At 33.6% G+C, this 15,320-nt stretch overlaps 2 protein-coding genes across 3 annotated transcripts; both read left to right on the plus strand.

The window, feature by feature from the left end:
• Nucleotides 1-271: 271 nt before the first annotated feature.
• On the plus strand, nt 272-8,904 carry LOC117916668 (vacuolar protein sorting-associated protein 24 homolog 1). 2 transcript variants are annotated; one of them, XM_034832808.1, is made up of 7 exons: nt 272-391; nt 474-596; nt 908-984; nt 2,205-2,307; nt 6,109-6,230; nt 8,291-8,482; nt 8,560-8,904. In XM_034832808.1, exons 2-7 carry the CDS (start codon nt 485-487, stop codon nt 8,638-8,640), a joined length of 687 nt encoding a protein of 228 aa, XP_034688699.1. In that variant the 5' UTR covers nt 272-391; nt 474-484; the 3' UTR covers nt 8,641-8,904. The 2 variants fall into 2 exon arrangements, with proteins under 2 accessions (XP_034688699.1, XP_034688698.1); XM_034832807.1 differs by having other exon boundaries at nt 272-596.
• Nucleotides 8,905-11,571: 2,667 nt separating this feature from the next.
• LOC117915917 (serine carboxypeptidase-like) lies at nt 11,572-14,601 on the plus strand. Its single transcript, XM_034831663.1, has 8 exons — nt 11,572-12,194; nt 12,545-12,713; nt 12,935-13,054; nt 13,181-13,324; nt 13,410-13,560; nt 13,681-13,769; nt 13,873-14,131; nt 14,210-14,601. The coding sequence occupies exons 1-8, from the start codon at nt 11,872-11,874 to the stop codon at nt 14,458-14,460; spliced, it is 1,506 nt and encodes a 501-aa protein (XP_034687554.1). The 5' UTR covers nt 11,572-11,871; the 3' UTR covers nt 14,461-14,601.
• Nucleotides 14,602-15,320: the final 719 nt, after the last annotated feature.

A 15,320-nucleotide genomic window follows, 5' to 3' on the forward strand; every position in this document is an offset into this window, starting at 1 on the left:
GCTAAAAATTAAGGTAATAATGTATATTAAATATTATAATTTTTTTTATAGTTTAAAATATATATTTGTTTGATTAAATGTTAATATGCCTGAATTTTTTTAGAAAAAAAATTATTTTCCGATATTTCTTGTTTGAATGAGAGGGCATTGGACCTGTTTTCCGGTGGAACTAGAAACTATTTTTTAGAATATTTTTATTTTGAAAATTATTTGTTTAAATAATTTCAAGAATTCCAGGAAGTGAAATTAAAAAAAAAAAAATGAAAAGGAAAGAAACGACTCAGATCAGACATCGGCAAGCCGATTCTACAAATGGGTAACGAAGAAGCCGCGTAACAACTGCAAGGCAGCAACCGAAAGCAAACCCAAAACAAAACCCGTAGAGACTCAGGTCAAGCTGTTTTGCCTTTCCCCATTTTTGGTTTGCAGGGAATATATAATCGGTGGTGTTGATCATCGGATCTTGAAAACAGGGGTTTTAGGAATGGAGAAAGTGATGAATATTTTGAAACCCAAACCAAACCCACAGCAACAACTCAGAGATTGGCAACGGAAACTCCGTCAAGAGTGTCGCAACATCGAACGCCAAATTCGAGGCTAGTTTTTTTACCTATTTCCTTTTTTTTTTAGTATAATTATTATTATTATTTTTTGTAGTTGGAATTTAGATTAATGTGTTTGTTTGTAATTGGAATTTAGATTAATGGGTTTGTTTGTGATTGAAATTTAGGTTGATGGGTTTGTCTGTGATAGATTAAATAGATTCGTTTGTTAGTAATTGAAATTTAGATTGATGGGTTTGTTTGTGATTGATTGTAAACAAAATTGATGGGTTTGTTTATAATTGAAATTTAGATTACCTAGTTTTTTTTTTTTTTTTTTAATGTTTAATTGTTTTTTTCCACAGATATACAGAGAGAAGAGAAAGGTGTGCAGAAAGCAATTAGGGAAGCAGCCAAGAGAAATGACATGGTGTCTGCTAAGGTATTGCAGATTTTTTATTGTGGGTCTCTGTTGATCTTTTTCTCATGTTTTCACCATAAAATACATTTTTTTATAATTTATTTCCAATGGCAACACTTTTTTTATAATTTATTTCCAATGGCAACAATGGAGAAAAAAAATTGTCACAATTTTTTTTTTTGTTGTGCTAATGTTCAACTAAATTGAGGGAGGATCATAAAATGAAGATTCTTGAATCTGGGCATCCTATGGGGTTCTTGAAGAAAAAAGAAATATAAATTGGATTAATTTGAGTTTTTTGAATTGAAAATCTTGTTTTTAGCGTGTAATTGTTATTGAAGACTTGGGTACTCTGGAATTTAAATTTAGTCCCACATCCTTTAGTGTATTAGATGCTAAAACTGCGGATTTGGACTTGGGGCTTTGGAATTGAATGCCAAGGCGCTAATCCCCTGCAACCAAATATAGCCTGATCATAGCTTCATGCACAGAATTTGTAGGTGCTTCTAATACAAGCTCTATTTACCTATATATAAAAAAAAAAAAGCTTCATGCACAGAATTTCTTAGTAACATCCACTTCTTACTTTTATAGTCTCTCAGCTTCATGAAGGTTTTCTTTTTTATCCTATCTTGAAGAACTAGTTACCTTTGAACTTTGTAGTCTCATAACTTCATGAGGGTTTTGTATTTTATCCTATTTTTAAGAACTGCTACAATGAGTTTTACTTTTGGTTTAGAAATAACATTGCTTGTATGTTAGTAAAAACATAGCTGAAGCTCTCTAATGTTGATTGGTGACACAATCCACTTTGTTATCATTTATGTTCATACTATTATACATGAGTACCTATCTTCTTATTAGTTCAATAGTTCTGTGGAACAGCCTATGCTGGAATACTTAATTATTTGCCAATTTGTTTTTTTTGGTATTCATTGTGTTGTTTCAGCAATAAGAAGAATTGCCACAAAATCACATAAGTGGTTGAAATATAGCATGGAGAAAAGGTTAACTTTTGGTGCTGTAGATGTCATAATCTAGATGTGGCTGTTTCAGTAGCCGCTGGCATTACTAATTGATCAGAAATATGGTGGAAATTTTTAGGATGTGCCCTAGTTGGTTGCCATGATGAATATTTATATCAAATCAATTCTCTTGTGGACCAGTTAGTTATAGTTTTAACTTGAAATTATCCTTTTTTCCCTTTCCCTCTTTAATTTTCTTCCTCATAAAATTTTCAGACACTTGCTATGGAAATTGTGAGATCTAGAAGAACAGTAAACCGTCTTCATGAAAACAAGGCTCAATTGAATTCTATATCAATGCACCTTGGGGAAAGTGTTGGTAAGATAACATATCTAAACATGTGTATCCTGTTGCACATGTTACTATCTAAAACTGCAACTTCCTCTAAAATACATCCCTGCAGAGCACTGCCTGTTGTGAGAAACAATGTCAAATACAACTTAAAGCTTTTTTAGCATCTTACTTTCTTTTCTCTTACTCTTTCCAAGAACCAGAGTAAAAGGTTTTATCATTACTTAAATGCAAGTTGTTTGGATAAATCTGCTACATAACCAAGAGGTTCTAGTTTTGTTTCTCTTACTGTCTTGGATACCCTCATATCTGTATTGGATACCTGCGTATTATTCATGTGCATGGTGATCTTATCTCTCAATTCAGCTTTGTATGAATTATTATCTCAGACAGTTCCTATGTTTATTGAATTCTGATTCTAGTTACATATGTTATTCCTCATATGACCTGTTGACTGATAGTGAGATAAATGATTAAGTGCTATTGGCAGTTGACTTCATGTGTGCTTGGAAGAAAATTCTGATTATGCATTTTCATTGTGGACCTTACATGGAATGTGCAGTGCTTGATGACCTGTGTTTTTAAAGGGTCACCTAGGCTATCAGCTGAGGTGAAGTAAGTTAAGCTTCACCTCACCTTGCCTTGTAGCCTTTTGAAGACCTAGGCAAGGCATCTTCAAAGAGGGAATGCCTTGACAATTGCCTTGACCAAGGCACTAAGGCAATGGGAGCAAGTGCCTTTCTTAAGAGGCTACTTCCTTTTTATTTATTTATTTATTTATTTATTGAAAAAAAAGTCTCCAATCATAATAATTTGAATTTAATGACAATTATGGTGATGATATTTAAATCTTCCTTATATTCACTCACTTGTTTTGTTTTGTTTGGAATTTAGACTATGGCTTAGGTGAACTTTTTATCTCAACTTTGATGCTTCATGTGATGTGAAATCAGATAGTTGGTTTTTTAAACAATTATTGTCATTTTTTAATTCCCCAAGACAATTTTGGGTATGAAAATTTAATAGTGTTGATTGTTGAATAATATTCCCACTATTATATGATGGTGGAAATGATATTTATATTATTTAAATATGATTGTAGGTAGATGGGAATATATGTACATCTTACTTTCTCACTTCCATCCTGCCATGACATTGTTTCTCTCCTTTTACCTATGGCACAATAGTTGCTTGTCATTTGCATTTACCCTTTGTCAACACTGATAATGATACAGGGCTAAGGCAGGGTCTTTTTCTCCTTCCATAAAGTAAGAAAGATTCTGAACAACTTACCTCCAAGAATTTTTAGAGCAAAAAAGAATAAAAGACATGCAAGAAACCATGAATGGAGCACAACACAAAATTTACATGGAAAACACTTCTAATGAAGGAAAAAAAACCATGGAGCACTATCAAAGAAGTCTACTAATCAATTTCTGAACTCTAAGCTTAAGAGAAATATAAGAAAGATAAAGCAAGTATAACTTACCTCCAAAAAGGAGAAACCATCTACTTTTTATGACTCATATAGCCTTCCAACCTCACTTGGACCTAGAAGTATTAGAAACCTTTGGAGAGCTGGAAAGAATGGATGAAAAATGACAAAACTTGCTTCAACCTTCTTCTTGACCCACCAAATCCTAGGTTAAAAGATCACTTTCTTGAATATGTGTAGAGACTCAAAGTTGTTCAAGATCTTGATCTCTCTTTGAACTCAATATATGGCTTAACTCTAACATGAGGTGCAAACCTAAACACCTGTAAGAAGTGTTGTTGAGTCTTTTTGATGAGGCTAGACCCCAACAAAGGACATGAGGTCCCAATCTTAAAATCAGGCAAAACTACATTTTTTGGATTTAACAAGAATGCATTACATTTGAGCCTCAAATCCAAGCATGGGTTGTTAATAGCTTTGAGTCATCATGTTCATGTTTCATAGCCTCAAATTTGGTGGTGGAAAACAAGTTCTAAGGAATTATGGAATCTTAGTCATGATTGAATGATTTGGATTAGTTGATTTTAAGACTTAGGCCCATTTTGCTTTTATTAAATTTATTTTCCTATCAGAAAAAAAGAAAGGAAAAAAAAGAAAAAGAAAAAGACTTGCTCTAGTACTTGAAATTTTTTTTGCCTTCTAAACAAATCTCGAAAGTTGGATTATTGAAGGGGAAAAAAAAACTGCTGACGTTATTATCATTTCTTTTCCTTTATTATTTTTAATGTCTAATGGAGGGCTTGTTAAATGTTTTCTCATTCTCACAATACCAACATGTGCCACCATGCCGCCGCTGCTGCACAGCCACTCCCCACTCCCCCCTCCCCCCAACATAACTTCAATGTTCCTCTCTTGCTGGCATCTACTGAGAAAATTTTATACTTTGGACTTGAATACATTGTTTTTACCACTTTCTTGGGCAGTGAAGAGAATCATAGTGCAGTACTTTCCACTCACCTCATTTCAACCTTTTGGCCTCAAATGGAGAAATCTTGGAATAGATTGAACCAAATAATTTGTCTTGCAATAGGGTAAAACTTTAATAAGTTTTCCTGTTTACTTGTTTCTCTTGTTTTGGAATTTTGACCTTTGGTTTAGTTTCAGGTTTTTGTTCTGTTTCATAAGAACTTTCTGCCATATCGAAAAAATTTATAAGAAATCTTATACTGCAGATTTCATTCCAACAAGAAAGTGTCAAACTTGATATAGAAACATTGATCCAAACCTTGTTCAAATTGAGTCTATTTTTATGCTTGTTGAGAGAAAGCAAAATGTTCTGTCAGCAAAATGATTTATATTAAAAGGAAGGGGCAGAAAACCATGACAACAATTCCCTTGGGAAAGAAATCAAATAAAGAAAAAAGGAGGATAAAACAACAAGAAAGAATTAAGCTCTGTACAGAAAATCCAACCCCGCCTTCAGTATCAAGTCCTGGCACATCGAAGGTAAGGATGCCCTCTAAAACAAAAAACTGCCTCTTTGTTATTGGAGTGCAAAGCCCACCTAAAGTGGATATCCATACAAGAGAAACGCCTTTAGAATCTCTCATGATACAAGCTGACAGCCAAGTTTCATAGGTATGAACTGAAGCCCACTTGATGATAGTTAGAGGAGTTCCCTTCCACATATTAACTCCTCCCCCACTCCTTCCCACCCATACTGGAAGTGGCTCAAAGGGGACACAGTCTTCAAATCCGCAAGAAGATATTTTCTATTTGCGCTAGAAGTAAAAATCTTATTGTACGAATACACCAGACTCCTAATTCATACAATAATAACTCCCCTATCATCCACATGAGGACTATCAATGTGCCTACATATACATATGCGAAATTACTTTAAACTGGGAAATTATCAAAACTAGCATAGGAATCTATTTTGACTCAAAAATCACTTTAATAATCTTGAAGAAGAAATTGGCAACTCCCAAATATAACAACATTTTCCTCTTCTGCTGTGTGTTCTACATCAGAATTGCACTGACCCTTTTAATGGAATTATAAACTGAACCTTATCAATTCATGAAACACAAGAGCCGTACCAATTGTTCATTAGATCTTCTTCTTTTCTTTTCTTCTCCTTTTTTTTTTTTAATTTTGAAAAAACAATTTTATTAACATCTAATGACAAATAAAAGGTGGATTTGACCATCTAAAGTAACTATTGGAGAATGATCTGTAATTTTCTTTATGTAGTCTATGTCCTTTATTTTCTTCCTGTAGGCAAACTCATTTTCTAGCTTGTTACTTTGAATCCTCAAGAAGGCTTCTGCTTAACTGTTTTGAATTTCTATGGATTCTTGAACTCCTCATGGTTTTGGTTGATTTTGCAGCAATTGCTCGTACGGTGGGGCATTTGTCCAAGAGTGCAGAGGTAATGAAACTTGTTAATAACCTCATGAAGGCTCCTGAAGTGGCTGTCACGATGCAAGAATTCAGCAAAGAAATGACTAAGGTATTTCCTTTTTTGGGGATGGTGTCTTGGGGTGTTGTATTGGTTGTTGTTGAAGTTTCTTTAACAGCAACAAATGAAAGAAATGACAGAAGTTTGGGGGATAGAGACGTGAAATTCTTGGGTTGGATTGCATTCTATCAAATACTAATTTCAGGCGCTATTTCCAAATTTGCTTGTTTTTAGTTATTAATTTATTGCCTCTGTTATATTTTTAAGCTTATTATAGAATGTTTTCTCTGGTCTAACGAGTTAGTCATTATAACTCATATCTATACTGGTGGCCTATCTTCCTACAGATATACACCACCAAGTTCAGATGTAAACATGCATATCTGCTCTCACAGATACATGTATACATAAATTTGTGTCCAACACATTGAAAATGTCCTTGTATTATGTTACATCCATTCATGCTTCAGTTAGTAAGTAAATAAATAAATAAAAGGTAACTGTTGTGCCTCAAGTTGTTAAAAAATTTCCCTATCTTTCATCCAAACCTTTTTATCACCATGCAAACCATTCTCCTTGTACAGTTTTCTAGAATCTGAGTTACTGTTTTCTTCTGTCTCAAAATTGAAAGAGGAAATGTATTAAAATGCCCTGGGGATTGTGATAAATTACCCAAAGAGTTCACAACCAAAAGATAGATTTCTTGTCTTTATGCAACTCACTTAGTTATGGCACAATATCTTGTTTATGACAAAGTGTTCTGCTCCTCTATACTGGTATACATGTGTTCATAGAGCATATATTTCTACCCTCTACAATATCATAATCAATGTGGTTGCAGTCATTCTATCCCCTAGCATACCACATTGCAACTTGTTTTTTCATTAAGATTACTTGCCTCTAGGCCGTCTACCACATTTTATTGGATTAAGTTTTTATAACCTGAAGCTTTTGCTTCAGAAACTCTGAGCATTGAGCTCCAAGTTCTGTATTCCCTTGCCATTGTCATGTGGGTTTGACTTGAACAACATACAAGTACGGATGGTGACCTTGTTGCCCTATCAAGAGTGTTGAGTAAATGCATTCATAGTTTTCTTAACTGTACACAGACTGTCAGAATGTGGAACATTGAAGAAAAATCTCACCAACCTATTTCCTGCAATTTGAAGTTGTACTATTCAATCAAATTCCTGTCTGACTTGTTGTCTTCCTGAAGAAACAGGTCTGAGGAAAAACTTTGGACTGTTTCGCTGGTACTACCACTAGATGCTGCAACCACTATTGAAGTCTAATGCCTCAATCCTGGAATTGAAAAACCAAGAAAAGTCTGTTTCAACTTCCTAGTCTGGCAAAAGATACATACTTGAAAACAAAGTGATTATCCTCCACCTCAAATAAAAAAGGCAAAACCCCTGGAGCTCATAACGCTGATTGCTCTAGCTGTGTATCAGTGCTTATCAAATTACCCACTTTCTCACTTCCTATGAGTACCTCCAGTAACAACTCAAAATACCAGAAACTCTATCGAACTCATTATTACACCTAAGAACACTCAACTAATAACATGCAATCCATAGGTTCAGAACCTCCAAAAATATGACTGCATTTCTATCTTTCTTATCATTTTGATGCTTTGGTGATGAGTTCATTTTTTATTGTAAGTTTATTTATCACAATGCTGCAAAATAGAACTGAATTATGTCATCTTTTGTATCATTTTGATGTTTTGGTTATGTGCCCATTTTATATCAAAAGTTTGTGCATCACCGAACTACAAAATTGGACTCAATCATGTCTTCTTTTGTTATCCCTTCTATGTTCTGTTTATGACTTCATCTTCTATCATAAGTTTGTGCATCACAATGCTACAAGTTGAAAGGTGTCATTTTGAAACCCCATAAGAAAATGGTAGGATGCATAAATATGAAATGTTGAGAGGGGGAAAAGGTAGAATCACGTTAAGATTTAGCATAAGAGAATCGTATGTAAAAGAGTCTGAATAGAAGATAGTGTGAAATATGTCATTGCTAATGCTGTTGGAACACAGATGGAGGGCCTTAGATCAAATTCTTTCTCAGAAAATAACTAAGGTTCATATTTGAGGGTTTCAGGCAGGGGTGATCGAGGAGATTGTGAATGATGCTGTTGACACAGCACTGGATTCTGAGGACATAGAAGAGGAGATTGAAGAAGAAGTTGACAAGGTCTTAACTGCAATTGCTGGTGAGACTGCTGCACAGCTGCCTGAAGCAGTCAGGAAGGAAAGGGTAAAGCAACCTGCCCAGACAGCAGAAGCTGATGATGTATGTAACAGAACTGCCCCACATTGAGATTCATTTTGGATAACTTTAAGCTCAAAATATTCATTTAATTTTTGCAGGAGGAAGCAATCGCTGAGGGTGCTGATGATGAGGAAGAACTAGAAGAAATAAGGGCCAGACTTGCCAAAGTTAGGTCCTAGTTTAATTCTGACTCTACCCCCTCCCACTTATGGGGGCTAACAAGACGAGTATGTTAACTTTCATAAAGGCCTTGTTATCGGCTTCAGATTTCAGTAGATGAAACCCACGTCACCCTGGGAGAGAGTGTTGAAGAAATGCCTGTATATTCTACCACAATCAGGTTATGAAATACACAACGCTTGCTGTTATTTATGCAGAGATTTGGATACAAAAACATCATTGCATTAATCATTAATTATCCCTGTAGTATAGATGTCTGCTAATCCTTGAAGCAGTGGAATCCTTCACAAGTTTGGTAGAATCAGCTGGCATGCATGTAATCACGTTTCAGATTATACCATGATTAAATACAGATTCAAGTCTCTTTCTAATTTAAGCTATGGGGTTCCATTGAGGTGTTCAAAGAATCCCCATGAGGTGGTGGCCTCATGAGCTGTGAGAGAGACGCAGGGGTGAATCACGGAAGATACGATAAAACCTTATTCGCTCAAATTCGCATAAATAAATTATAGGAAAGACTTTGAAAACATATTTTTTCTATTTTCTTGTTTTTGATCATTAAACGGATTTTTATTATTTTTAGGAATAAAAAATTATTTTTAAAAATAGTTACCAAAATAGGATGTTTAATTGTTTATCTCTCAACTTCCAATCATTTAATATTTTTATTTTTCATAACATGCTAACTTTTGTGGAGTTTTGGGTCAAAATGACCCATTTATTAAAAAAAATATAACATTTAACCATTTTTTGAAACTTATGTAATATACATATATTTTTTTATCATTTTAGTTAAAGCTTCAGACTTTAGTAATTGTCAATTGAGACTTTTTTTTTTTTTTTTTAACTAAAGTCGCAGTTACTAACTAAAACTTTATTTTTAAATTGAAATCGCAGTTGTCAAGTGAGATTTCATTTTTGAACTAAAATCATAATTGCCAACTGAGACTTTCGTTAATTTTTTTAAAAAATTTAAAAGTTAATTAAAAATTATTTAAACTTAAGAATCTAGTATTACTTTAAAAAACATAAATTGATAAATAAAAATATTATAAATGAATATTTTATTTATTAATAATCTTAAAATAATAAACTTATATAACATATGAATAATATATAAAATTGTATAACTTATTAATTTAAGATATTTAATTTGTTATTTTTTAAGATATTAATTTATTTGTATTATAACAAATTTATCTTTATCGAAATAATAGTATACTTTTAAGCCACGGTTGCTAACTGAGATTTCAATTATAATTTTTTTTTACTTTCAAATTTAATTAAAAACTATTAAATTATAATTTATTATTGAAATTAAAAATATATACTTTAATAATAAATTATTTATATTTAAACTATTATTTTGATAAAGATAAATTTGTCATAATACAAATAAATTAAAATCTTAAAAAAAACAAATTAAATATCTTAAATTAATTAATTATATAATTTTATATATTATTTATATGTTATATAAGTTTATTATTTTAAGATTAGTAATTTATTAATAATAAAATATTCATTTATAATATCTTCTATTTGTCAATTTATGTTTGTTGAAATAATACTAAATTCTTAAGTTTAAATATAAATAATTATTATTAAAGTATATATTTTTAATTCCAATAATAAATTATAATTTAATAGTTTTTAATTAAATTTGAAAGTAAAAAAAAATTATAATTGAAATCTCAGCTACTTAAAGGTATACTATTATTTCGATAAAGATAAATTTGTCATAATATAAATAAATTAATATATTAAAAAACAACAAATTAAATATATTAAATTAATAAATTATACAATTTATTATATTATTCATATGTTATATAAGTTTATTATTTTAAGATTATTAATTTATTAATAAATACAAAATTAATTTATAATATATTTTATTCATCAATTTATGTTTATTGAAGTAATACTAGATTCTTAAGTTTAAATATAAACAATTTATTATTTAAGTATATTTTTAAAATTTTAATTATAAATTATAATTTAATAATTTTTAATTTAAAAAAATTAACTAAAGTCTCAATTGACAACTGCGGTTTTAGTTCAAAAATAAAGTCTTAGTTCAAAAATGAAGTCTTGGTTGATAACTGCTTTAGTTAAAAAATGAAGCTTCAATTGACAATTATGGTTTCAGTTAAAAAATGAAGCATCTACCAATTAAGGTTTTAACTAAAATGGTGAAAAAAAAAATTAATGATATGGCGCACGTAGAAGAGACCAATTTGAAGATAAATTTAAAAAAAGTTGTTAGATCTTATATTTTTTTTCAAATAAATGGCCATTTTTACCCAAAACTCAGCAAACAAAAAGTACGGAACTCAACTGTCTTTCTGTAACAGAGACTGCTCCATAGTCCATAGAGCCGTTACATTTTAGCTGTTGCGCTGATGTCCTGGCACGAAGAGATCACCCTAAATCAGTTCTAACGGTTTACAGAAACAGTCACTTTTGGAGTACGGACCCACTATATATAATATCTAAGCCGTAGAAAATGAGGCAGTTGGAAGACCTTAAGCCTCTTTCAAGTGGCTAGCAAGTTGAGTAAAGTCATACGTCCTTTGTGGGGTCCCTGGGATGTTCGATTGCTTTATTGGGATCACATCACTTGCGTATACGTTTTCAGTGTACTCATGCTTTGCACGCAAGAGGCTTCTTGCAAGTTGCATCAAGGTTTGTTATGAGCTGGTGATTAGTTTGATTTTAATTTTATAAAAGGAAAAAGAAAGGATTTTGATGAAACGACAACTCTGAAGCCGTTTTGAATAACCGAATAAATCTAATATTTATTTGAAATAAAAATGGTTAGTAGAAGAATTTAAGGAAAAAGATTTTCTTTTAAAAAAAATCCATCAAGGGCATGGAAAGCATGTAAAAGATTACTATAAGATACATTGACTTCACACGTGAAAAATCATTTGAAGTTGAACGAAGTTGTACGGTCACTGTTAATTTCTTTTCCGAACCGTTGTCTATCTGATTCAATTAATAAAGACATAATTTCCTGTCATATTCCATTTGAGTTGAAGAATTTCCTTTCGATAGCAGCATCGGCCATCATGCCCTTCTTCTCAATTTCATTCGCTGGGATATAAAAGGAGAATATACCTAATTGGGGTAAAATATCTACAGACGACTGTTATCCTTTTTAAGAATTGTTTAGCTTATAAGGATCACAAACCAGACCTCCAGAATTCTCACGGCTACCCACAACAATGGCGTCAACTTTTTCTCTCCTCTTTCTCTCTCTTTGCCTTCTCCTCTCTTCACAATTCTCATCTGCAAGAGTGCAAAACTCCTATCTTCACGTGTCTCCGACTTTGAATACTCCAAAAACAGAAGCGGAGAGGCTCATAAGAAGCCTCAACTTGTCACCTAAAAAGGCAGTGAACATGGGTTTTGATCATGGAGAAGCGGCTCCCAGGATGGTTGAAAAGAGTCTCAACTTCCCTTTTCTTGAAGGGTCCTCTGGGTCTTCAGTTCAAGACCTTGGCCACCGTGCTGGCTACTTTAAGCTTGCTCATACGGTAGATGCGAGGTAAGTTGAGTGGCCTTGGTATTGTAGGCAACTTCAAATCGTGAAGTTGATTAATGAATCAACTTCTGATTCATGTTCTTTGATTAATGAATCAGTGGTATAGGTACATGAAAACAAAGTTTTATGTAGTATTAATGCGATGTTGTGATTGAATAGGCATTTGACTTGTGTGGCTAATTCTGGGTTTTTAATTTCTCTATTTGAATTTGGAAATGCTGTGTTGTATATATATATATATATATATTCCCCACTCTTGATGGATTTGTTTTGATTGAATAGTTGGGAGTGTAATGTTTCTATATATTTTAGTGTCATGAGTAGATGTTGCAGTTTCTTCTCTTGGTTTGTAGGATGTTCTACTTTTTCTTCGAATCTCGAGGAAGCAAGAAGGACCCAGTTGTGATATGGTTGACTGGAGGGCCAGGATGCAGCAGTCAACTAGCTTTGTTTTATGAAAATGGTCCCTTTCATATAACAGATAACTTGACTCTCTCCTGGAACGACTATGGTTGGGACCAGGTATTCTTGTTTTCCTCTCTAATTTCTTTTATTTTGTATAGATCCCAATACAAGTATATGAATATATATCACTCTCTTTAATATCAAATAGATGTTTCTTAACTGGAGAATCAGAGGTTATTGCATGATGAAGAGTCTCAAAAGAAAATACCAGTTTTCCATCACCCGGTATCAGTAAAATGCACTTTATTGGTAACTAATCTTCTGCTAAACAATTTCAGGCATCAAACATCCTGTTTGTGGACCAGCCTACTGGAACCGGCTTCAGTTATAGTTCTAGTGAGAGTGACATTCGTCACACTGAAGAGGGTGTTAGCAATGACCTATATGACTTTATGCAGGTTTCTCTGCTTCTGACCTAAATGGAGAATTGTTGAAACCACTTATGATTATGTTGTCATAGAATTACTGATTTTGAGAAATTTGTTTCTTGTTAGTACTTTAACATTCCCTGTTTGTTTTGTTAGGCATTTTTCAAAAAGCATCCTGAGTTCGTGCGGAATGACTTTTTCATAACTGGGGAATCGTATGCCGGGCACTACATTCCTGCGTTTGCTGCTCGGGTTCAGAAAGGAAACAAAGCAAAAGAAGGGGTCCATATAAATCTTAAGGTATATTTTGAATTCGATCCATCTCGGTTACGTTTGTTGCTTGCTCCATTTGTAACTTTGTTGTTAACTTCAAATGTCCAAACAGGGATTTGCAATTGGTAATGGTCTTACGGATCCTGCAATCCAATATAAGGCATATACTGATTATGCATTGAACATGAAGATTATTGGAAAATCTGATTATGATAGTATCAACGAGTTGATTCCAGATTGTGAAGAATCGGCGAAATCTTGTGGTAAGTACTCTAATTCCTCACTTCATCCACTTTCTTCCAGTGTCTCTGTAAAGTCAGTGAAGAAGGAAGACAATAAGAACGACAACTCTTCTACTTCTAATATTTCATGTATTATGCCAGGCCCTGCCGGTGGAGTGGCCTGCGATACTGCATACTATAGTTGTAATCAGATCTTCCAAAGCATCATCAATGTCGCTGGTAATATAAATGTAAGAGCCCACAAGAAATTCTTTCCTTGTATCAGTGAAACATGTTGAACAAACAAAAAGACATTCAATTTTGATAAGAATATGTTATGTCTGTGGCATGCAGTACTATGATATCAGAAAGCAGTGTGAGGGGTCCCTGTGCTATGACTTCTCAAACCTGGAGAATTTCATGGGCTTGCAATCTGTGAAGGAGGCTATAGGGGTAGGGGACATGGAATTTGTTTCATGTAGCTCAGAGGTATATAATGCCATGCAGAGGGACTGGATGAGGGATATGGAAGTGGGTATTCCTGCTCTCCTTGAGGATGGAATCAAGATGCTTATATATGCTGGGGAATATGATCTCATATGCAACTGGCTCGGTAAGCTTCCTTGTTTCGATTGAACGGATCTTGTTATCATGGCTAATGGGTGTGTTTAATTTCTATGTAATTATGCAGGGAATTCAAATTGGGTTCATGCAATGAAATGGTCTGGTCAGAAAGATTTTGAGGCATCTCCGACTGTTCCATATCTAGTTGATGGTAAAGAAGCGGGACAGCTAAAGTACCATGGACGTCTCGCTTTTCTCAAGGTCCACAATGCTGGTCACATGGTTCCCATGGATCAGCCCAAAGCTGCACTACAGATGCTGAAGACCTGGACACAAGGAAAACTTGCGCCAAAAATAAAAGATGAGACTACCTGGTGATGAAGAAGCTTGTCTGTGTCAACATAATCTTTCATATATTGTTTCAAAAACAGCAGTTGGGGAGGGATTAGCCATTCTTTGATCTTCACAGGGCTGTAAAGACCAGTCAATAAGATTTCGATTTTTTTCCCAAGTGGGCTATTTCTTTATGTTGATATCAAATTTCGTGCACTCTACAGGACCTCAACGCCAACACACTTGAGACCGATCAAATGAAAAAACTTACCAATTGGTTTATTGATCAAATCAACGGTCAATCGGCGAATTCATAAATACATGTATTTTATATATTATAAAAAGTATTAATATTTGCTTCTTCATATGTGGAAATGAAAATAAAATATGAAATATGAAAATGAAAATAAAATATAGAATATGGATATTAAAAGTGCAAATAAAGTAAAAAAAATATAAAATCTAAATTCTAATACTCTAAATTAAATAATAATCTCACGAAAATGGAGTTCACCTCCTGGTTGGCGGCAGCACGACGGGCCGGTGGCAGCGCGTTGGGCAGTGGGTGCTGGAGAGGGGTGGGTAGTGGGTGATGGAGAGGGGCGGCTAAGGGGTGGGGGGACCGAGGGGAATAGACTGAACCGGAACCATGACTATTCGACAATCGGTCTAGATGGTATCCATGGATTTGCCATAAGGACACTTGAAGAAAGATTGTCATAAACAAAAGAGAGAGCGAGAACGATAAAAAAAAAAAAAAGGAATAGAAAAGAAAATTGGAATGATTCAAATTTTGCTTTGATTTCTATCCAGGGCAATCCGCATGATAACACTTGTACTTTTACAAGGAGGTACACTTGTAGGAAGCACAGTATTCCCCAAAAGTACAAAACCATGACTGCAAA

Source organism: Vitis riparia, chromosome 6 (assembly GCF_004353265.1).
Source record: "Vitis riparia cultivar Riparia Gloire de Montpellier isolate 1030 chromosome 6, EGFV_Vit.rip_1.0, whole genome shotgun sequence".
Classification (NCBI taxonomy): domain Eukaryota; kingdom Viridiplantae; phylum Streptophyta; class Magnoliopsida; order Vitales; family Vitaceae; genus Vitis; species Vitis riparia.